Raw genomic sequence first — 23,430 nt, 5'->3', positions numbered from 1 at the left:
AACGCAATCCAGGAGAGCTTTCCCTGTCTTCTCTGCAACGTCATTGCTGAGTACTGCTGTGAACTTTGAGAAAGTCGTTTGTCGCGATCTTTTATTCGTTTTTCTTTTATCAAAAGAGCGATCTCGATTGCGAATCAGTAGCTGCTAATCATCTCGATATCAGGTAAGCATTCGGTGAACATCCTTAATACGCGAAAATCCATCGCTGCTGGGCCGGATGGGAATTTCTTTCTTCATCAAGGCACCGCCCTCCATTTTCTCGAGTCACGATTCCTTTCGCATCGATCCATTGTTCGTTTATACATTTTTAGGTTCGTAATTGCAAGCCTCAAATTATTTCTTCATCATAAACATCACAGAGCAACGCAATTTGTAATATTAAATTTTATTTTTCATCAGATATATGTATACGCGAGATTTCAGATTTCTTGGTCTTCTTTTGCATAAACGCCATTGTATAGATAGAACAAGTCTATAACAGTTACTGAGTCTTATGACGCACTTTGTGCAAAAATCTGCTTCCTTAAGATATACGTATAAATTTTGTAAAAGCATAACTTTTAATTATGAACCGTATGTGCTATGAAACTATCGTTTTTTTTTTTCAAATCATTGTGATTTGAATTGTATAATTTGTAAAAAAAATATTTCTTATATTTTTACTTTTATAATATAAGGATTGGATAAAGTAACATTCCTAATAAATTTGTGAAAAATTTCTCTAAACTAATTACTTTTTCTAAATCTAACTAAACCTGTATATTTTTAAATAGCTGTAATGATTTTAATATGCAATTATTAGTTTTTCACTAATAACAATACATAGAATATCATTTAAATTTAAATTGGCGTGTTAATAAGTTCAATGAAATTAACAAATCTAAAAAAATTAACTTTTATAAATTAGACTTTAACTTTTATATATTTCTTTTATTCTAGATTCATCATGCAAATCTTTGTGAAAACCCTTACTGGAAAAACCATCACCCTTGAGGTAGAAGCTTCCGACACTATAGAGAATGTCAAAGCCAAGATACAAGATAAAGAAGGCATTCCTCCTGATCAGCAGCGTCTGATCTTTGCTGGAAAACAACTGGAAGATGGTAGAACTCTTTCTGACTATAATATCCAGAAAGAATCCACACTCCATCTGGTTTTACGTCTTCGTGGAGGAATGCAGATCTTTGTGAAGACTCTTACAGGCAAAACTATTACTCTTGAAGTAGAAGCTTCAGACACCATAGAAAATGTGAAAGCTAAAATCCAGGACAAAGAAGGAATTCCCCCGGATCAGCAGCGTTTGATTTTTGCTGGCAAACAACTTGAAGATGGTAGGACTCTTTCTGATTATAACATCCAGAAAGAATCTACACTTCACTTAGTTCTGCGTCTTCGAGGAGGAATGCAAATCTTTGTGAAAACACTCACAGGCAAAACTATCACACTCGAAGTCGAAGCTTCTGACACAATAGAAAACGTGAAAGCCAAAATCCAGGACAAAGAAGGAATTCCCCCGGATCAGCAGCGTCTGATTTTTGCTGGCAAACAACTTGAAGATGGCAGAACTCTTTCTGATTACAATATCCAGAAAGAATCCACACTTCATCTGGTTCTGCGTCTTCGAGGAGGAATGCAGATTTTTGTGAAGACACTCACAGGCAAAACTATTACACTCGAAGTTGAAGCTTCCGACACTATAGAGAATGTCAAAGCCAAGATACAAGATAAAGAAGGTATTCCTCCTGATCAACAACGTTTAATTTTTGCTGGAAAACAATTGGAAGACGGACGGACGCTTTCAGATTATAACATTCAGAAAGAATCTACACTTCATCTGGTTCTGCGTCTTCGAGGAGGAATGCAAATCTTTGTGAAGACACTCACAGGCAAAACTATTACACTCGAAGTCGAAGCTTCTGATACAATAGAAAATGTAAAAGCCAAAATCCAGGACAAAGAGGGTATTCCTCCTGATCAACAACGTTTAATTTTTGCTGGAAAACAATTGGAAGACGGACGGACGCTTTCGGATTATAACATTCAGAAAGAATCCACACTTCATCTGGTTCTGCGTCTTCGAGGTGGAATGCAAATCTTTGTGAAAACGCTTACTGGAAAAACTATCACTCTTGAAGTAGAAGCTTCAGATACTATAGAGAATGTCAAAGCTAAGATTCAAGACAAAGAAGGCATTCCTCCTGATCAACAGCGTTTAATTTTTGCTGGAAAACAACTGGAAGATGGCAGAACTCTTTCTGATTACAATATCCAAAAAGAATCTACACTTCATCTGGTCTTGCGTCTTCGTGGAGGAATGCAGATTTTTGTGAAAACTCTTACGGGCAAAACCATTACTCTTGAAGTCGAAGCTTCAGATACCATAGAGAATGTAAAAGCAAAAATCCAAGACAAGGAAGGAATTCCTCCCGATCAGCAACGTCTCATTTTTGCCGGTAAACAGCTGGAAGATGGCAGAACTCTTTCTGACTATAATATTCAAAAGGAATCTACACTTCACTTAGTTTTGCGACTTCGTGGAGGCGAGCGTCTTTGAATCAGAAATCCAGAAAAATGTTGCTAGTCGCAAATTGCATAGTAGTAGTATCACTAGTGTCAAAAACTTTTTTCTTTTTATTTATGCTTCAAGTCTATACACATATGCTTTTTATAATATTATTTTTCAAAAATTATTATTCGAGTCAAAATGCGACAAGAATGTAATCAATTGTAATCCATCTAAATAGATACATTCTCATGCAATTTAAGCAATTAAATTATGTCAGAATTAATCTATCATGATTTTTTGCTAACCTTATAGAATGATTACTTCAAAACGCAATCAGAATTTTTTAACTTTGTATTTATTATAACTTTATAAATATCATATATAATTTTATACAACATAATTACGAAATAAAATACTGAGTGCGTTTTAAGATAAACATTTGTATTTTACTTAATCTTGTATATCAATTAATAAGATATATCTAATGGTAGATGAAGAATATATATCAATTATTGATTTATCTAATGAGGAATGAAAAATAAATCTCGAGATACATATTTTGTACCGACATCATTTTTAAATAACATTACAAATTATTAGAAGTCGGCTGCTAATTTTTCATTAATAAGTACAAATATCAATATTTTTCAGCGTTTCTAGCTAAAAAGAATGGTAATAGGTAATAAAAAGAATAGTATATAGAATTTCCTCTTTCTTAAGAAAAATTTATGAAAATCTATACTTCATATATATAGAGAATAAATAATAAGAGACATATTTGACGAAAAATTATGTTTTGATTCACACATATTGATCACGATCACATACGGTATGATACATTAATTAATACACAGAGAACCACATATTCAGTTTAATAATATCGTATATATTAAAAAATATATAAATCCAAATTCTTCATAGACTCATCGTTACATTATTGATATAATTCATGTTCATTAATTTCTTATATTAATGATAATATTTAGACAAATGCATGGACGAATTCTCTTGAGATAGCCTTTCCATTTCTATGTACTGTGCTTTCTCAAAGGTCCTATAAAAATTGATCGTATCACAGTATTAGATGCAAAAAAAATTTGTATAGTAATTTTAAATGAAGACAGGAGGGGTGGAGAGGCTTTTTACATACTTCTATGACTTACCAACAAAACTTAGCAATACTGGTAAAAATATTAAGCCATGTGCTGCGCCAAATAAAACGATTCCTAGATACATTCTGAAGTAAAAAACACGGAAAATCTGCGATTTTGCAAACGCTAAGACCGTAATTCCGACAAATTTAGTCAAAGTGATTCCTGAGAATACCTATAGTATGAAAATGCGCAAATAAGTTCAATATATTTATCTAAAAAGAATAAGCTTATTTCGAACTTTGATATTGAAATATATATATTGCTTTTATTTCTCGCGATATTTAAATGTACTTACAGAACTTCCCATAACAGAAAGTGCCTCCGATGCTTTACCAATCTTCGTAATGGCTGTAGAAGTAACGTAAGAGTGCACTATATGACTACAAAATTCGACAGAAATACCAGACGCCTGTAAAAATTCATATATTTTAGCTTCCAACAGTAATGTAAAAAAAAAATTATTTAATTTAATAAGTAAAAAAATACATATATGTATAATGTTTATATATTAAATATTAATATAATAATAATTGTTCTTTAATTATAATATAAGTGAGATTTCTTACTTAAGAATAAAAAAAATTGAATAAATTTCAATTAAACAAATTTAGTTTAACACGAACCATAACTAAATTTACGAGAGACACTGCATTCAAAGTGATGTTCCACCAATACATCAATCCTCCTATATTAACTATTGTCATCAACACGGTAAGAAAAACGATTGCAGCAGAGAAAAATGATAATCCAGTGAGGAAAAACGTTATTACAAAGATCACAACGAGAGACAAACCTATTGATAACAGTGTTTCCGACCATATTGTTAAGTATTGTTCGTAGAATACGTAGAAAACACTAAACATTGAAAAATGTGATTAATAATATATAATATATAATAAAAAATATTTACATAATTTATATATATATATATATATATATATATATATATATATAATAAATATTTTAAAAAATGAGAATTATATATATAAAAAGTTTGTGAAATCACACATAATATATTAATATAGAATATTTTTTTCTCTAGAAAGTTTAGTATTTGTTATAAAAAAATCTTGAATTTCTTCCTATAGTTCTTATCTATTAAATGATACTACTTACCTGTATGGAAACACCTTAACTTTTTCCATGGATATGTTGGCATCATTAATCATATTTGTAATGTTTTCAGATATTGCTCTAGCAGCACGCAACGATTCGTACCAATCAGACGATTTTTTTAGAGGTGTGTGATAACCCATAAAATACGTATCGCCCACGTTGGTCAAATTAAATTCGTCATAGTCAAATGTTATTGCCTGTTTAGAGATAAGAATTTTAACGATCAAATTTGTTTTTTGAAATTTTTAATTTATGCCATTGCTATATCCATTTCATGATTTTTCATAAAGAAATTAACAAGAATTTATTTTGGCGGAACAAAAATTCTTAGCTCACTAAAACGCAATCGTTTTTAGTAATATTAACTCACATCGAAATAAGCAGCCCTTCCGGCTTTTGCACAATCTTCATCTGGAATGTCTTGTATGAAATAAGGAATATACTTCCTAAAGTTTTCTTCATCCGGACGAGAAGTATTTGTGTCAATAGGAATCTTGCACTTTTTGCAGACTTGTTCTATATAAATAATAATTTTATTTTCACCGAAACACATATTTATAATTATTTAATATAATTGATAAAAGACGAATAAAAATTTAAAAAATAGGTTTCTTAACATTATTATTGATATTAATATTAATATATATATATATATATATATATATATATATATATATATATATATATATATATATATATATATATATACAGGGTGTCCCAGGTATCTTCCGTCCAAAAAAAAAGTCAGATTCTCTGGCCAATTTAAAAACGATTTTTCCTCAGCGAAAATGTCGCGGCACTAATAGTTTTCGAGTTATAAACGATTGAAAATAAAGGGTTTTTCGCAAACTAAGGCTTATGGGAATAAAATATTAATAAAGTCACATTCTTTAGTTAATTTTAGGTAGAGTTTACTTTAATAGAATTTTAATTTAAGGCTTAGTTAGAAAGATACATGATGACAAAAATTGGGAATATGCAAAAAATAATGATCTCCCTCGACATTTTCGCTGAGGAAAAATCGTTTTTAAATTGGCCAGAGAATCTGCCTTTTTTTTTGGACGGAAGATACCTGGGACACCCTGTATATATATACAAATATACATAAATGTATTAATAATAATGTTATGTATGTGTATGCAATATATATTATACTTACTATAATTATGCGGACAAAACGATTGATTATTTGGAAAATATTTACAGCATTTGTCAATTGTTGACCAATCGATGTAATCATCTATCCAAGAGGAAGCTGCTTTAGACAAATACGATCTGCAATTATTTATTTTTATATAGTTAAAATTCTTCTTTGTATTTCCTGTATTCAAAAGAATTCCCAAAAAGACATTGTAAGTCCCAAAAATGGACTAGCAATTATATTTGAAATGAAACAATGAAAAACAAAAGCTAATGAATCTAATATTTCGCGTTAAAGTACAAGAAAATAGATATAAAACATTATTAATTTTATTTATAGCTTACAAAAATATTTTTCAGGAACTTTAAAAAAAATCAAAAACATGGAAAAATACAAACATGGAGGATTGTTTGGCAGCCGAATAAATTTGCGAGTACAAAGAATCTGTATTACATCCTTGACTGCCACACACAACGTTTTGTACTTCCGTGTTGCTGTAATTTAGACCTTTTGTCAATACAAAGTATACTGGTGGACCCATTGACAAAAGTTCGTCCATGTACTATGCAAATAAAATTTAAAGCTATATAATAAGATATATAATACACTGTGTATGTATCAATATATAATAATATATAATTTTGGAGATATTAAAGTATTACAAATCCAAAAAAGAATCCAGACTCTAATCTTGAAATAAATGTAATTTAAGATAAAAATCCTTAAAATTTCTTCGTTTCTCTCGCGTCTTGTGGTTGATTTTTAAATGATGTATAAATGATTTGAATTGGATTTTCTATTTCAATAATCATAAGATATAGATAAATTCTATTTCTTTCTTTTTCTTTACCTTAAAATATTTGAGAACGTAAGAATCTTCAGGCATCGAAAGTTTCTGATCCAGTCCGGTCTCGACTTGCGGTACAATTATAACATGAGTAGTTACAGCGGCAACGAAAATTACTAGAACAATCATTCGGACCGGTGTCTTCATAAGAAACGGTGTGTAGATACGCTCAAAGATTGTATGGACAAAACCCTTGTATATATAATCGTCGGTTTCTGAATTTTCCTTAGTAGAAATGCAGCAAAAAACATCCAGACGATTGTTCTAGGAATGCATATCGGGCATTATATTAATTATTTCAAGAGTAAGGCATGAGAAAGTCAAATTTTTGTTAAAATTGCAATATTAATCTTAACATAGAATAATTAAAAATTATTAAGTCGAGATAATTATAATAATTAATGTAATTAAAATAATAACTTGCAATTATGCAATATACATTAACTGTTATGTTAACTTCTTTCATAGAGAATTTCAAAATTTTTTAAAAATATTTATATTAAATTCATATAAGTTACCTCAGCTCTTCGCGAATCAAGAGCTAATAAAGCGACAAAAGCCGTTATCTGAAGGAGGAAATTGATTAAGATTGATAATGAGGCGTACATCGCGAAGGTATTAACAGCCGGCATCGAGGAAAACGCTCCTGAAATTTTTATTTTTTATAACTATAAAGACATATACTTTCTTTCTTTATATTGTTAAATAAATATCTATGGTATTTCATATACATACCGATGAGAAAACAGAAACATTCTGATATACTGGTGAGTAACATCGAGGGTCCTACCGCAGCCATAACTGTACCAATATGCTCCGAGATTGATTGATCAGCACGTCGGGGTGTCCTTTGATGATTTTGTACCAAAATGAAAATATTATCAACTCCGACAGCTAGTATTAAGAAAGGTATTACCTAAATAATAATAATTATTATTTGTTATTGTAGATTATATATTCTTAAGATATCTCAAATTTTAGTTCATACTTATATTTATTTACATATAATTATATTTTTTTATCCAAATGTTAGAGAGTACATTAATCTCTAATATTATTTAAACTTAATAAATTGTTGAATTTAATTATTTTAATTTTACGAAATTACACGCTTAATTTATTTAGATTTTTTGTTTAATTTTTTTTCAATTTTAATATACTTATTATATATTTAATTAGATTTTATATAAATGTTTAATATGAAAAGAGAGAGAGAGAAAGAGATGTTTAAATGAAAGGTGCAAATGTTTAATATGAATTATTAATAAAGTTCCAAATTAATTGTTACTTCGATTGTCAGCAGAGTAGTTGGTACCCCCGCATAGCCAAAAACTCCGAGAGAACAGGAGACCGATGCTATAACTAAAATGATGCCACCGATGCTCAACACGATTCTGCTTTCTCTCTGAATTGGAAAATTGAATTACTTAAGTATTCGCCACAGATCTCGTAATTTAGCGATATTGGTGACGACAAAATAAAACTTACGAAGCAGCCAATAAGGGAAAGTTTGATCTTTCCTAAAGCAAGAGCGACATAAACGAACATGAGTAAATAACTGATGACCATCGTTATCACTTCCGCTTTCGAAGTTCTATCCAGTTCGTCCTGTATCGATTTCTCCGTCGTCCATGCGACATCCATGAAGTTTGGCCGATCATTTTGGTCCCATCTTGCCATAAAATCGAGAAAGCTAAAATTTAAATAAATCATAATAATAGTATTAATTATTAAATAATAACATTATAATAATTATTATAATATTAATAATATTTTTTAATAATATTATATTATTAATATTATAATAATATTAATAATATTAATAATAATAATAATAATAATAATAATAATAATAATAATAATAATAATAATAATAATATAATAATAATATTATAGTATAATATTATAATAATATTATATAAATATTATTAATTATTAAATAATAACATTAATAATTATTTTTAACGCTATTCGATTTTAGTTTCCATTCTCTCTTGACTCTTGCATACCGTTGTTCCCATTTTATAATTGGCACAAGATCCTCTTCATTAAGCGAATTTCTCACTAGAAATGTTAAAACTAATCCTGTCGCTTTATTATAATTCTCGGAATCGTATTCGCCTTCTTTCAAATAACCTCCGATGGCTATAGCAGGTATTATTGGCCCTTTATACGGTGCTAGACAATCTGGATTAAAAGGATTTCTGAAAATTCCATTTACTATATTAAAAAGCTATTACATTAATAATTAAAACAGAATCATTTTTTTTTTATTATGCAAAATATATATTTTTAAAAGAAAAATTCAATAATATGCTAATTAAAATTTTTAACATAAGTTTCTTTAGCTTAATTATTATCTATATTAAATTATTATCTATATTTTGATTTATGTAAAATATTATAATTTAAGAACTATAGAATTATTATTTATTGGGAAAATTGTTGTATGATTTACTAAACAATTAAACAAGCAGAAACATATATATAGGTTTTCATTACTTACTGCATACATTTATACAAGTAATCTAAGTAATTAATTTCATATCCATCGGAGGTTTTCGTTTCATTAAATAACTCAATGTTGTTTTGAAAATATCCCCATACGCTTTGCACCGTACAAAGGTCGAGAATGACAGGTCCAATGAATTCACTTTGTACAGGAGCGTAACAAATTTTTTCTAATCCTTCGTCGGTTTCTTGCCCTAACTGTTAATATTAATTGGCAAGAGCTTTAATTATATTTCGCATATTTGATAAAAAAGTATATTAACCTACCTGAAGGATTTGCTGTTGTAAATCGTATACGGCTAATAAGAACTCTTTATTAAACACAGGTCCGAATTCTATAATTCCATTCGCAGTTTCATGTTTTATCTATCGTGTAGGGAAGAGTTTTATATTAGAAATTTATTTTAAGAATGAATATATCTTTACTAAATACTTTTATTTTAAATATTTTATATATTGTCTATTTTATATATTGTCTTTAGATATAAAAATTATAATTATAATTATTTAAATATAATTATTTAAATAATTAATTAAAATTATAATTATTTAATCTATATTGATATTGCACTAATTGAATCTCTATTGATATTGCTACTATAATTACCACAACAAGAATCTTACTATATCGAGATTAATAGATTTTATAAAAATCTGCTCAGTTCGATAAAATGGCTGGAACTTATTATCGAAGTAATCCTTTTCTGTTCTTGATCTAGAATTTGGTGACGCCCAAATTTCGATTGGGTTCACTGTGACCACTAGATAATTAATTCCATAACTGAGCCCGAGAACGATGTATGAGATTGTAAACAGGATAACAACAGGATACTTGGCGAATGCTATCGATAATATATTGAAATTTCTTATTTATAAATATCTATTTTTTTTACATTATTTTAATTGAATAAGTTTGTGTAATAGCATGACAAAGAAATGATTGTTTTTATTTTTAACATTATTAAAAATGTTTTATCTTTAACATGATTAAAAAAATAATTCTAGTTTGAATATAATTATAACTAGTCAGATTGTGCGATGTAATTTAATTTTATTAAAAATTACTATAAGGAAGATGATATTGTTGGAAATTTTGTAAGTTATAAATATTTTTTGAAAGAGAATTATATATATCCGTATGAAAATACATATAATTACCTTTTCCCCACGCAGCAAAAGCTATTTCAAAGATTTTTTGATAACGTTGGCTACAATTCCGATTAGTCTTTCTCACTGGTGTCTTAGAAGAACCTAGAAATATATTGCAATAATCACAAACTTGAACATAAAATAGACTTCAGAAAAAATCTAATATTAAGGAAAACTCGATTTCTCGAGAAAATTGTTCATACCTTTACGATTTTTATTTATACGTAGTAATAAGCCGTATATAAAACTCGCTATGATTGTGAATACGACGACAAATATAGCCGCTATAACGCCATAACCATTAAATTTGCCGATCATAAAAGTATCTTTAACAATTTCTAATTTCGTAAAAGGACACGCAGTGGGACAATCAACGCAACTGCAGGGTATCGAAAAATTCTGATAAAAAAAACATAAAGATAGTTTCAAATTTAAGTAGTATATAATAAATTTAATAAGTTGAATAAATAAGAATTGAATATAACGAGAAAAAAAGCACTTATAACTTTTTACGAGTTATTTAAAGAGCTCATTTTTCTCAAACTTACGTCGTAAGGTTCGCTGCATTTTTTTGCTTCCTCGTTCCATGGATCCTCGTCCCATATGTCGGCTATATCATAAACGTAAATCATCCGAAAAGGTGTCATAGGATTTGTATCGATATCGCCGATGAACTCGTACCACCTTTGTAAATTACACATATCAAATTATATTATATTTACACAGTCTACAATGTCTCTCATATGATTATATGTGCAAATCTTTACTTACAATTTAGGAGAACATCCACTGGCTCCGTGCGAGCCACAGGCCAAGTCCATCGCCAATCTTCCTGTACTAGGATTGATAATATTTTTGCAGGAATCGTACGTGGCATTTATATATTGTTCCGTCACGTGGATCTGAAAAATGTCCAAAGAAATTTAAACTTTCTTTTGCTATAATTTTTAATTAATTTACTTTGTTATTGTAAATATAATTAAATATAATTACTCACGAAATTGATCAAATGTATTTAAAAAATTTTAATGTTATAATAAAAGTTTTTATTATAACATAATAAAAGTTTTTATTATAACAAGAAAGAGAAGAACATATATAAAAAAATTTTTATAGCGTGTACGTTATTTTAAAAAAGGATATATACAAGTAATAAATTTTCAACGATACATTTTTTTTTAAATAATGCTTTGAAATTTTTTTCAAAATGCTTGATTTTAATTTCATAAATTATTATATGTTACTTTTTACTTTATTTAGATTCATTATTAAATTCTTTATTTAGATTCATTATTATATACTACTTTGTCATTTGTTCTCATTTCATTCATTTCTTTCATTTACATTAAAATAATTTTTTATTTATCACACAAAGTGTAACATCTATATAAGAGACAAAATGTACTTATATAAAAATTACCTCAGATTCGACAACATATTCGAGGCCATCTTCTTTGGCGCTCTTGGTTACATTTACGAATCGACTTTGTTCGGGACTACATGTAATATCACAGATGAAACGAAACATATTTTTTATGCAGGTAGCGCATCTGCTGAAAACACCCGCGGCCATATCCATGCTTGAATCCATCGTAATGATTTGTTCGGCATTGCAGCATGTTTTCGGCGATTCTTCTGGAGTTGTGACATTCTAATTAGCGCATGAGTGTTAATGTTTAATCACAGAAGCACAAAAATGTCGCTTAGCGATATTTAATCATTTCTGCGAACGAAAGAATTTCTTAAATGGTTAATCAAGATATACAAACCACCGTTTTCGAAAAAATGCGGACATTTCTTTTGCAGAATATCTTCGGCTTCCGTATCGTTGATCGACCGGGCGGTAATATCTTTTGCCACGCAAGTTCGCGGAAGAATACCTGACGTTCCGCATTGACCGTACCAGACACAATGGTATTCCGCCGAGATCAAAATGCCACATAGTGCGAACAGGAGACTGAACACTACCCGTCTCATTTCGCAGATATAATCAAGAATCGTTTAATCGAGATATTTATGTTTTAAAAAGGATGCTCGATTTGGCTCCAATAATGTATCGATATTTCACGACAAGACAATGATAATTGGATTTGCAGTTTGCTGAAGATGTTATTTATTACAAACGTCTATCGCGTATAAAAACACTTAATAAATACTATCTCTCGACAATGCACTTTCTCGAATTAATTTTCATATCGTGTCTCTTCCTTTTCTTGTCTATACAGTAAAGCTTTTAAACTCGATTACATTAATCAACATAATAAATTGTGCAATTTCACCCGATTCTAACTTCAAACATCATACGCATTTCATCAAAAATATGTAATATATAAAAAAATACATATTCACGTTACAAAATAATTTATGTAGTTTTATATTAATAACGCACACATTATTAACGTACAATCTCGTTTACTTCGTTTCACAAATAAGTTATTCTTACTTGTTAAATTTATTTTTTTATAACAATCAATCTCTCGAAGTATCAGTTATATTAAATTCGAGTTTATTAATTTCAAGTTCATTAATAGATCTTCGATTCAACAAAAAAAGCGATTTCTCGTTTGTTTCACGTGATGATTATTTCACTTTGTAGATCGAGTGAACAACTGTTTGAAATAACCGACAAACAAAGCAACTCGACTATATCAAATCATATTTATCGGGCCAGCTGATGTCCGGTGGCTTATCGTACAGATGAGAATTTGATGACTTTTCTTATCGATGGCAAAACGTAGTTTAGACGATAGATATGACATGTTGTAAAATCCTTTTAATTATTTAATCAGAAACTAAAGAGATACACTAAGGAAATTTATCGAAATAGAACGTTATGTAATATAGTGAAGTGTCTTATATATAAATAAATTCTTTTATATACTTTAGGAATATATAAAATGTTTCACATAGAATTAAATAATAGTTCTAATTTTAAATGTACGAAAATTAATAGAATACCAAAATAAGTATGTAAGTTCTTTTAGAACATTCTTTCTGTAAGAGATATGCCCGCAAATGCTTTTGTTTAAGAAATATTGATATTTTTCTTGATCTCTCTTGTGTGTGTGTGTGTGTGTGTGTGTGTGTGTGTGTGTGATTTTCTTATTTATTTTTTTAAATTTATATTTTAAGTGATGTTATTTTAAAAAATGTTTAATCCTGAAATGCCCTGTATATAAAATAAAGTTACGCTTGCGACATAAACTTTCATTCATTTTATTACGATAACAAATCTTTGTAAGATTGAGATCTACTTTTTTTAGATTCTCGAGAAATAAAGTAAATTTTCTCAATATATGTGTAGAAGTTTATATAAAAGTTGCTGTATTTAAACAAGTTGTATTTAATCAACTTGATTATTTAGTTTACTCACCTGCAATTCTTATTAATCATGATTGAATCAGGGATTATCGAACACCTGCGAGCTATCAGTATCTCGTGACTATAACAATATGATAAAGTTCTTTTATATTTATTTACGTAATGTTTGTTTCAAGAAACGTGACATAACATAGTGAAAAAAATAGTGAAATCCATATAGAAAATCTTTCGTAGTTTTATCAATTTCTTAACATTTTTTTCTTATTTTTAATTTTATAAAAAAGCCATATTTATCAATAGAATTTTAATAACATTTGTGAATTCAATTCTTAATAGATACTTGAAAAATACGTATGCAATAATAACAATAATATAGTTTCATACAGCGCAAAACGAATTAAATTGTCTTACAATGTTGATCGATAATTTGTTCGTACATTTAGTTATTCCAATGAATTATATTCATGATATGAATTAAATTATATTGATAATAAATTACATAGAGATAATCTCAGGGCGATAATTCGACACAATAGGAAATTCCAACGTCAATCTGTATGTGTTTATCATTGAAAACGGGGGGAATCAAGGGTCAAAAAATAAAACGAAACGCGATCGCTTCCATAATGAATAATCATATTTTAATGACTCAATGATTGTACAAATGGATCACTCTTAAACGTCTCCGCATACAACCGAGGAACAATAACAACAAATATAGCAATCATCATAATCATAATATACATATTCATTATTAACGTATATCGTTTACGTAATAGGTGAGAAAACGTAAAGGGTTTTCTTTTTTTATATTCTTTTGCTTACCATATATTTCCGCTCGCATACATACAATATTTAACCTCATCCTTGGTTCTCTTAACTCGTTTTACGATTTTATAATACAAGGAAGAGACTCTTCTCTTTCTCTTTCTTTCTCTCTATCTCTTTTCTTATTTTATATTTTTTTGCCCTCTCTTCTCTTCTTCCCTGGAAAGACTCATTACATCATTACGCTAACTTCGTTTTCATTTCGTTATCATTCCGCTCTTTCCTTCGATTGTGTATATCCCTTTATAACTGCTCCTCTCTTATATATATAATATTACCAACCCTATATTTCTCTTTTTCAGTCTCCCTTTCGTCTCATTTTACTCTTCCTTTTTTCTCTCTCGATCTAGTATTTTCGGTGTCCCCAATAAATACCGAAGGTATCGCCCTAATCATATATCCCCAAATATTATTATGTTCAACGGTAGCGATAAAGTTTATATATATATTTATCAATAAAATTTCTGGAAGAATGTCAATAATCATACAATAGATGATCAATCGTTCGACGATTCACTGCGTACCCGGGGAGGCGAAAAATATGAAACTTGGTACTAGGCCAACTATTGGGATACGTCTCCGAGCTAGAGTGTCTCGACCCTGTTCGATTTTTATTTTTATTCTCTGTTTCGACTCATCGTCGAGAAAAATGCGTAAATGAGGATAAATTACTAAAATCTTAAGTAGTTTGACAATCTAACGTTTTCAGATCACTTTACTTGCGTTTTCACTTGTTGAATGTCCAAGTTTTCTGAAAACCATTCGATTCTTCGATCAAATTCGCTCGAATAAATATTTGGTATTGCAAAAATTCTTTGGGTACTTGACTAATCATCTCGTGATTTTTTGATAATTATTTAATCATTCGTTTTTTGTGGAGCATGACATCGTTTTTTTCTATATCGCCTGAAAAAAAAGACTTCTAAAAGAATGTATAAAGAATATAATAAAGTATAATATGATTTATATGTCTTCCACGTTCTTTTGTTTAAAACATTCCTTATTTATAATTTTAATTTTTTAATATTTAAATATACGGAATTTTAAGATTTTTTAAATGTAATGTTAAATAAGTTTAAGAAAAATTTCATGTAAAATATTTTACTTATTTTTCCTAAAAATAATTGATTGAATGAATCTTGCTCTTCTATATTTCATGTAAAATATTTTACCTATTTTTCCTAAAAATAATTGATTGAATGAATCTTGATCTTCATTCTATATATCGTTTCACTCTATATAATGTTTTTAAATTCATTATGAGATTTCTTAAGCGAAGAGATAAGATAAAAGATAAGCGCAAAATCTTAAGCTCGATTAAGATGACACCTGGCCGTGATAAAATGACGATGACGAAACATTTTTCGATATATATGTATGTATGGGTTATAGATACAAATAAAAACGCTTGCCTTTCAAGAAGCAATCGTACAAGAGGCAATCATACTTCCTACATTGTTTTCCAGACATTTGTGTCTCGTCATCAACCAGATGTTTAACAGAGATTATGATAATAAGATAAATCGATTTATCTATATTCGCGCGCATTTATTACAGAATCTATGAATGGGAGAGCATTTCCGATGATTCTAAAATACTTTACATAATAAGAGTCATTTTTTTATAGAATTATATATATCGTGTATGAAAAGCAATTTATCTGACATAGCAGTTCAATTATTGTTATGCGCGCAAAAGCGCATTCCTCAATTACACATTTTCCTCTTTATTTGAATCTCTCTCTCACTCGAATATTCTCGTAAATCCTTTCAAGAAGGTACGGGGGTCGAAGAGAAAAAGAAACATCTACTCTCGCTCGGAGGCGCGCCTCGACAGAATTTATACAATAAAATTTATATTTAGTAGACAATGCAATAATTCGAGCAACAGAAGGTCCTCCGTAAATTCTTAAATCTGCACATGTGTGTTCTCGCCTATAGTAATTAATAAGTAGGTATCTTATTATTTTTTTTTCGCTGTCAGATCTTAACCGATGTCTTATTAGATATATTTTGTGTCTTTGTATATATGTGCGCGTGACTGCATGTGAGTGTCTATGTATATATGTATATCTATGTACGTATGTATGTATATATGTATCTAATCGTTTCCGCCATCTTCTTTAACGCTTCATGTCAACGAGTTCTCAAACGATAACAATTAAAGTCAAACTTTAAAATTACTAAAAACAATCTTCAATTGTTTATGATTGAATCATAATCATACAAAGCATAATTTTTTTGCATAATAGTAAGAAAGATCTCATCATGGTAGTTCTATCGCCTTTCTTTGCACCACTAAAATTAACTACGATCTTCAAATAAAACCAATTATTAAAACCAATTATGATCTATTTATTCTAGTTCTTTTCCATTTAGATAATAATTCCACGTTCCAAAGAACTTCTTCGATGTAACAGACAAAATTGTAAAAAATTTGCGTCTTGTTCAAATAATTATTCATGAAAATCAAAATGCAAAATCGTAACATTAAAATGTTCAAGTCATTCAATATAATAATTTTATTATTTTTTTAATGTTCTCTTTTATTTAATTTCAAAGTAAATTTTCATCTATATAGATATATTCATCGATCGTTTATAATATATTCCAGCGCAGTAATTCTTGAAATTCATATGCATATAATTATGCTTTTGTTGGTATTGCACAATTTTACATAATCAACGATCATATATCAGATATTATTAATTGAAATTCGTGCGATTATCAATCATAATATTCCAGCGATAAATCTTCCATTGAGATTTCACCTTTCGACGAACTCTTGCGCTTGAACACTATTATAAGTCAGTCTGATATTAATCCTACTAATTATTGCTATACGACAATTTTGGCACCATGTTCGTCATGTTTTTCCGACACTATTTTTAATAAATAAGAGAAAAGAAGATTTCCAGTTTCTTTCGAGGAAAATTTCTCTCCGAAGAAATTCTTTTGCCCGAGATAAACTAATTCTCTTTAAATATTTACAAAATTTACAGTTCAATTCTCGTTGACATTCCCGTCTTTTGAAAGATTTTTGCGTAGGATGACAGGTCTTTTGCATATTCGATTTCAAGCGGAAAAAAAGGAAGAGCTCATTCTTGGATGACTCATCATATTCGCGATTCAAGTTAAATCTGGTAAGATCGATCGACTTCTCGATATAAAAAAGCTTACAAGACGAAATCGATTTTCATATTCTTGACTGCCTGTAGTTGTCTCTTGATAACATGGTTTCAGAGATAAAATATGCCTTCGACTTTTTATATTTCACTGATAATATCGAGATAACTTGTAAAATGTGTAATATAAAATAAGCAGTTTTTAAAAATTTATCAATTATTATTAAAATTATTAGTTTATTATTATTATAAGTTTATATAATTTAGATAAAAGTATATATATGTACTTAAAAAAACATTATCGCAAATCTAATAAATAATATATAACGTAAGATAAAATTAAAAGAATATAAAATTATATCTATCGACAGTCAAGAATCAGATGTTAATGAATTTTATCACTTAATGCAAGAAATTTTATAATTTCACACACGTATCGCGGAGATCGTAAGAAATTTGTGTTAAAGCACGCGTGATTAAATATGTGTAATGCGTATATCGAGAGATGGAAGCAATATTACAGCGTAAAACATTCGTAACGTTATGGATAAAATTCACGCGATTCGTACAATCCGTCAGGAAGCAAAAAAAGATCAAACCTTATCCGTTCTTATTCATCAACTATACAAACACTGTACAATAATATCTCGGCATATAGCATTTCGATATATAATTAGTACGCGTATAAATTTTCTTTGGAAATATATTAGTAATTGACGCGATTCTTTTACAAATGTCAGATTAATACGATTTTTGTATCAACACGTTCTCTTTCTCGACAAGCATTAATGTGAAAAATTCTTTCTTTTTTACGTTATTGTATACGTTAATATATGAAATAGTCGATCGATTTCAAATTTTCAAAATGATCTCTTTCTTTTTTAGATGTTACGCGCAACATTTGCAACACGATATTTCTCACGTTCGTCGATAATCTAATCGCCGATAATATTATACATAAATATCATCGTGTATAATATTTTATATTATTATAATACTATAATATATTATAGTATGTTACGCTATTATAATATTAAAATATTATACTACCGACGCTTTCTTAATTTTAAAAACAGAAATGTATCCGTTCGAGTCGTTGATCGACGTACCAGACAGTATCATGTAGAATGTGTGCGTGTGTCGAATATATCAATATACTATCAAATCCCATTAATTGGTAATTAAATCCTTATCCTTGTTCACCATTGGACGACAATCGTCGGCTCGAAGCGTTGAACGAAAACGTTAACGATCTCTGGATTATAATTCTGGGATTCACTTGATATACTTTTACGACACACGCTATTTTATTCTCATCGAGCTTCACTAAATTATCGTTTCAGATATTATTTCGATGATTATCATAAGCAGTATCGACGCGAGCGATACTTATGAGCGCAAATACCGATGCAAACGATAGCGATTGAATAAAATCGATACCGCGTGTAAAGTTTTGTCATATCTATGTTATTTCAGCAGGATCTACGTAGCTTGAGGCATCATCCTCGATCCTAACGGGAATAACGTCGAGGAAAGTCTAAGCTCGCAGTTTATGATTCTGGATCCACAAGTTGGTTTGCAATGTTTAACGCTAACTCCCTACAATTGGAACCGTACGAATCAGATAAAAGGAAGATACCAAAGTTTGGAGATTCCTCGAGCGAAAGTGCATCTTTCATGAAAGGACCAGCGGGTCGAGATGATACCCGAAGCATCGTCAGATCCATCCTGTTTATTGTCCTACTCAGGAGACACACAGAGACATGTAAACGTTTCACCACAGAGATTCGTAAACGTTTGCGTTCGATAGAAGATCGAGTCGTGAGATCGATTATATCGCGCATGCAACATCCACTTTCCTCGAATATGCGTACATATCGTTCGTGATGATGCAAAAAGTGAACGAGTACCTCTTTAGAATACGTTCTCGGAAAATATTTCGATTTTCCGAAGAGAATGTTTCCCCAATATTTTCACCCTCGGGAAATCTTCTCCAAATATATTCGTTCGAATATTTTGAGAATATTTCATCCTCGAAAATCTCACTACTTTCGCATCATCAGTCGTTGTGTGCCTATATGTTACGCGCGTGTACGTGTATGTATGTATGTGTGTGTGTATGTGTATATATATTTTTTATTTATATATATTTTTGGTTGTAGGTATACGTCTATGTGGATACTTTCTGTCGTCTAATTTACACGTATTAATCCCTCGATACCATTCTTAATTTATCGTAATACCCATTAACAACGCGGTATATGTGTCGGGTTATCGTGAAGGATTCGGTCACCGACACCATCGATGCCCCTCGATTCATCGTTCGCCCTAATCATCAATATATATACGTTTGAAGTCCGAGCGTGCGCCTCTCTCTTTTCTCTCGCATGTCTCTTACTCTTATCCTCACGGGTCTTGAAACGCATCTCGTCGTTACGCCTACGCATCTCGCCTCGCAGCTTCGGTCTTGAGCACTCTGACCATTTCTCGCTCTCTATCTCTCTCTCACTCTCTTTCAAACATTCTCTCGTTCGTTTTCAAACGCTCTCTTTTGTATCTTAAGTAACGTTAAAAATAAAGTCTGCTATATTGGCGAGGATGCTCGACCCTGAAAACAGGTTAATACGCGGCGGAACATTTTTTTTTTAAGGGGGAACCGTGGACGACGTTACAATGCAATTCATAAACCCACCTTCTCTCTCTCTCTCTCTCTCTCGCTTTCTCGCATAATATTCCGTATGTATAATATATGTATACATATATTTTCTGTGTTTCATCTTAATTGATTTCCTTTAATCGCTAAAACTTACTCTATGCGCACGAATCGCTTCTTCGATTACTTTTTTTTTAATACGGATTTGAAATCTCTCTCTCTTTCTCTTTCTATCAGTTCCCTTCACGTCATCCAGCGATCGTCAATGCATGGTGCGTGACGCGCATCACGACAGTTTTATATAATAATAAAAAAATGGGGGAGAGGGTCACATGGTAGAGAACGATGAGAAACAACGTAACGAGCGCGCTACGCGCGAGCGCTCGGTCGCGATATCGACGGTAATTATAGTGACGATAATATCATTATTACATTATATACAGAGTCGATAATTATCTCTTCGTCAATTATCACGCCGCCGTCCACGCGAAAAGGATCGAGAGGATCGAAGGACGCAGCCTCGATCACTAGTAATTCTCGAAAAGGCGACCAGATTATGTCTCGTTTAAATTGGTTAAAATTATGCTACTGAATGATGTTAAACAAGAAATCGAAAGATATTAAAGAACATAATTTCTCGGTAGCAAAATAATAATAAAACCCACTCTTCCAGGATTTTGGCAAATACATCTTGATTATTTCATCTTATGTCTTTGTTGTTCTCTTTCATGCATGTATTTTTAATGTAAAGCATAAATTTATTTCATCTACCACAGAATTCTTGGCCAATTTAAAATAGTTTTTCTTAATATTTTATTTTAAACTTTGTGAGAAATTTAAATGTGTGGACAGTGCCGTGCCAAGACAGGGGCGAGCGGGGCCCTTGCCCAGGGCGCAAATTTTGAAGGGGCGCAAGTGCAGATGAAATTTTGAAAGCTAATATGCATTACAATATTGTGATAATATAAAAAATATTTTGTATGTGTGCGACGCGTTGTTATCGCTATAATATCCGAGCGCGGTGCACTTGAAACGACGTCGCTAATATATGCGCCTCTGAAGAAATGTAACTTACATTGTTGCTCGTTCATGTCTGCAATCATGATTGTCGTTGTGATTATTACTGTTCAGCTTTGTACTTTAAAAAAAATTATATAAATTATTATAAACTTATATTCTTTTATTTCCTTCATAAACCCGAACAAATGCGCACTTATTTTTTGACGTCACTTTTATTCAAAGGGCGCTAAAGGACTAGCTCGCCCCGGGCGCTAAACTACCTAGGCACGGCACTGTGTGTGGATATCACAATTTTATGCTATATTTAATTTTAAATATACTTATTTTAAAAGTTGGTTATAAAACTGAATGTTATACAGCTAAAATTATTTGTAATATTAACTAAAATAACGAAAAAATAAAAGCAAGACTAAAAAATAAGCTGTTAAAAATTGCACTGTAATAATCAATGAACGATAAATTAAATAGTAATTTCTGGAAGAGAATATTGCACATATCAATAACTATTATATTAATAAAGTAAATAGTTAATAATCAGAATTAAAAGGTATAATTGACTGCACTTTCGTCGATTTGTAAAATTAATTAAATAAAAAAAAATTGGAGCGTATATTTAATGAACTTATATATTTAATCGAATGTTTCGAAATTCAGATTCTCAATCACTTTGACGAATCTTTCGAGATCGACGGAACGATTGGCTATTTATTAACGATTTGATATTCGCTATCGAATTATTTAGAATCAGCGGTTTGCTCGGCCTTCTACATCTTTGGAATCATCAGTTTTACAATCAAAGTTACCAACCATCTTAATTTGTAATAATGTTCTGTAATATTCTTATTATAATTAGTAAAATATTATTTTATAATTTAAATTAATTTTTTTTTAATTTAAATATTGAGGTTGACTTCTGTACAAAAATGTAATAATGTAGTTTACAAAAGCAAAAAAATATTTTCAAATTCTATTCTATATAAATTTCCCTCAGAAATAGAAGCCTGATTGAACATCTCGCTGTGTCTTATACAAACACGCAAGCAAGTACATACGGATTCCTGGAAGACGAAATGAGGAAGAGAGCGGAGGGAGAAAGTGCAATCTTTTTCATAAATTCCACGTGAACGGCAGACGCGTATCTCTCACGTATCGACATCGTGATAATCGTAATAATCGGACAATTATCTCTGTGTATTACGCTTGATAATGGTAGTGGTAGTGGTGGTTGGATGTTGGTTGTGTTTAATGATGATGTGGTGGAACTTATAACGATATTACCTCGTTAGCGAGTCAGCCTCGATATTATTCAACTTAAACATGATTATTAAAGTTAGGTTGTTGAGCACAATTGTTGATTTCTATCAGAGATTTTCGGGAGGCGCTATGGCTCGAGCTCATGTCCGCGAACTCGCCGGCCGACTTACCCTTGCGCGGCAATGTGGTGGCCTCCCCTAGGGAAGGTAGCTCCCGTGGTTTCCAGATCGGCGAACCTGCCATCGCATTATGTTAGAAATTAATTCTTTTCTGCACGACATGTTTCTTAAAGAAAACAAAAAAACCCTATTATAAAATTCATTGAAACAAGATTCGAGAAACTATCGCGTATACTTGTGTCATAAAAATGTAATTATTTCTTATTAAATTATCAAATTCACATTACTAGCTATTCACAAATAATTTTTAATTAATAATCAATTGAATAACTTTGTAGCGATTATCTAATTAAGTCTCTCTCTCGTTGGAGATAAAAAAAAATATCGATAACCAATACACTCACCAAGTTCCTTGACGGTGATGGGCTGATAATTCTCGGGCTGATGAGAAGACTGGATCAATCTAGCCTGGCTGCCAGTACTTCCCGCCGAGATAGTCGACGTGGTGCTCAGCGTCAGATGATTAGGTGTCCGGCCGAGATTTGTCTTCTTCTCGCCTAAAAAAGCCTGCGAGTCTTCTTCACCTTCCGACTTCGTGCCCGAATCCATTTCGACTTTTATCTCGCCTAAGTCCCACAAAGACATAATATCATATTAAACAATGACATCTTTAATCAAATTGCACTA

At 30.5% G+C, this 23,430-nt stretch overlaps 3 protein-coding genes across 11 annotated transcripts in view; 1 reads left to right on the top strand and 2 right to left on the bottom strand.

Moving 5' to 3' along the window:
- The first annotated feature begins 4 nt into the window (after positions 1 to 4).
- Positions 5 to 2,789, top strand: LOC145973519 (polyubiquitin). Of its 2 annotated transcripts, none has more exons than XM_083102984.1 (2): positions 5 to 163; positions 940 to 2,789. In XM_083102984.1, the coding sequence occupies exon 2, from the start codon at positions 947 to 949 to the stop codon at positions 2,552 to 2,554; it is 1,608 nt and encodes a 535-aa protein (XP_082959110.1). In that variant the 5' UTR covers positions 5 to 163; positions 940 to 946; the 3' UTR covers positions 2,555 to 2,789. The 2 variants fall into 2 exon arrangements, with proteins under 2 accessions (XP_082959110.1, XP_082959111.1); XM_083102985.1 differs by lacking the exon at positions 5 to 163 and adding an exon at positions 170 to 311.
- A 407-nt stretch (positions 2,790 to 3,196) lies between these two features.
- LOC145973515 (NPC intracellular cholesterol transporter 1 homolog 1b) lies at positions 3,197 to 12,676 on the bottom strand. The gene is made up of 23 exons (XM_083102980.1): positions 12,194 to 12,676; positions 11,845 to 12,059; positions 11,196 to 11,326; positions 10,973 to 11,108; positions 10,628 to 10,823; positions 10,434 to 10,526; positions 9,900 to 10,117; positions 9,543 to 9,641; positions 9,271 to 9,473; positions 8,774 to 8,968; positions 8,253 to 8,457; positions 8,053 to 8,169; positions 7,500 to 7,680; positions 7,283 to 7,410; positions 6,768 to 7,028; positions 6,316 to 6,479; positions 5,936 to 6,051; positions 5,147 to 5,292; positions 4,777 to 4,973; positions 4,284 to 4,515; positions 3,956 to 4,069; positions 3,670 to 3,832; positions 3,197 to 3,560 (listed from the first exon to the last, which is right to left on the bottom strand). Exons 1-23 carry the CDS (start codon positions 12,399 to 12,401, stop codon positions 3,535 to 3,537), a joined length of 3,744 nt encoding a protein of 1,247 aa, XP_082959106.1. The 5' UTR covers positions 12,402 to 12,676; the 3' UTR covers positions 3,197 to 3,534.
- Positions 12,677 to 14,364: 1,688 nt separating this feature from the next.
- Positions 14,365 to 23,430, bottom strand: part of Sif (guanine nucleotide exchange factor still life) — a 39,600-nt gene continuing 30,534 nt past the window's right edge. For 7 of the 8 annotated variants that reach the window (XM_083103642.1, XM_083103643.1, XM_083103646.1 and 4 more), the window contains exons 28-29: positions 23,148 to 23,369; positions 14,365 to 22,860 (exon numbers count right to left, since the gene is read on the bottom strand). In XM_083103642.1, the coding sequence (XP_082959768.1) occupies positions 22,682 to 22,860; positions 23,148 to 23,369 (401 nt within the window). In that variant the 3' untranslated portion in view covers positions 14,365 to 22,681. Of the gene's footprint in view, positions 22,910 to 23,147; positions 23,370 to 23,430 lie in introns of all 8 variants that reach the window. The other variant, XM_083103649.1, reaches the window with a different exon arrangement.

Source organism: Camponotus vicinus, unplaced genomic scaffold, assembly GCF_025532165.1.
Source record: "Camponotus vicinus isolate PSW18456_S1 unplaced genomic scaffold, iyCamVici1.0 SCAF_6, whole genome shotgun sequence".
NCBI classification, from domain to species: Eukaryota; Metazoa; Arthropoda; class Insecta; order Hymenoptera; family Formicidae; genus Camponotus; species Camponotus vicinus.
This window is presented reverse-complemented; position numbering and strand designations above follow the sequence as displayed.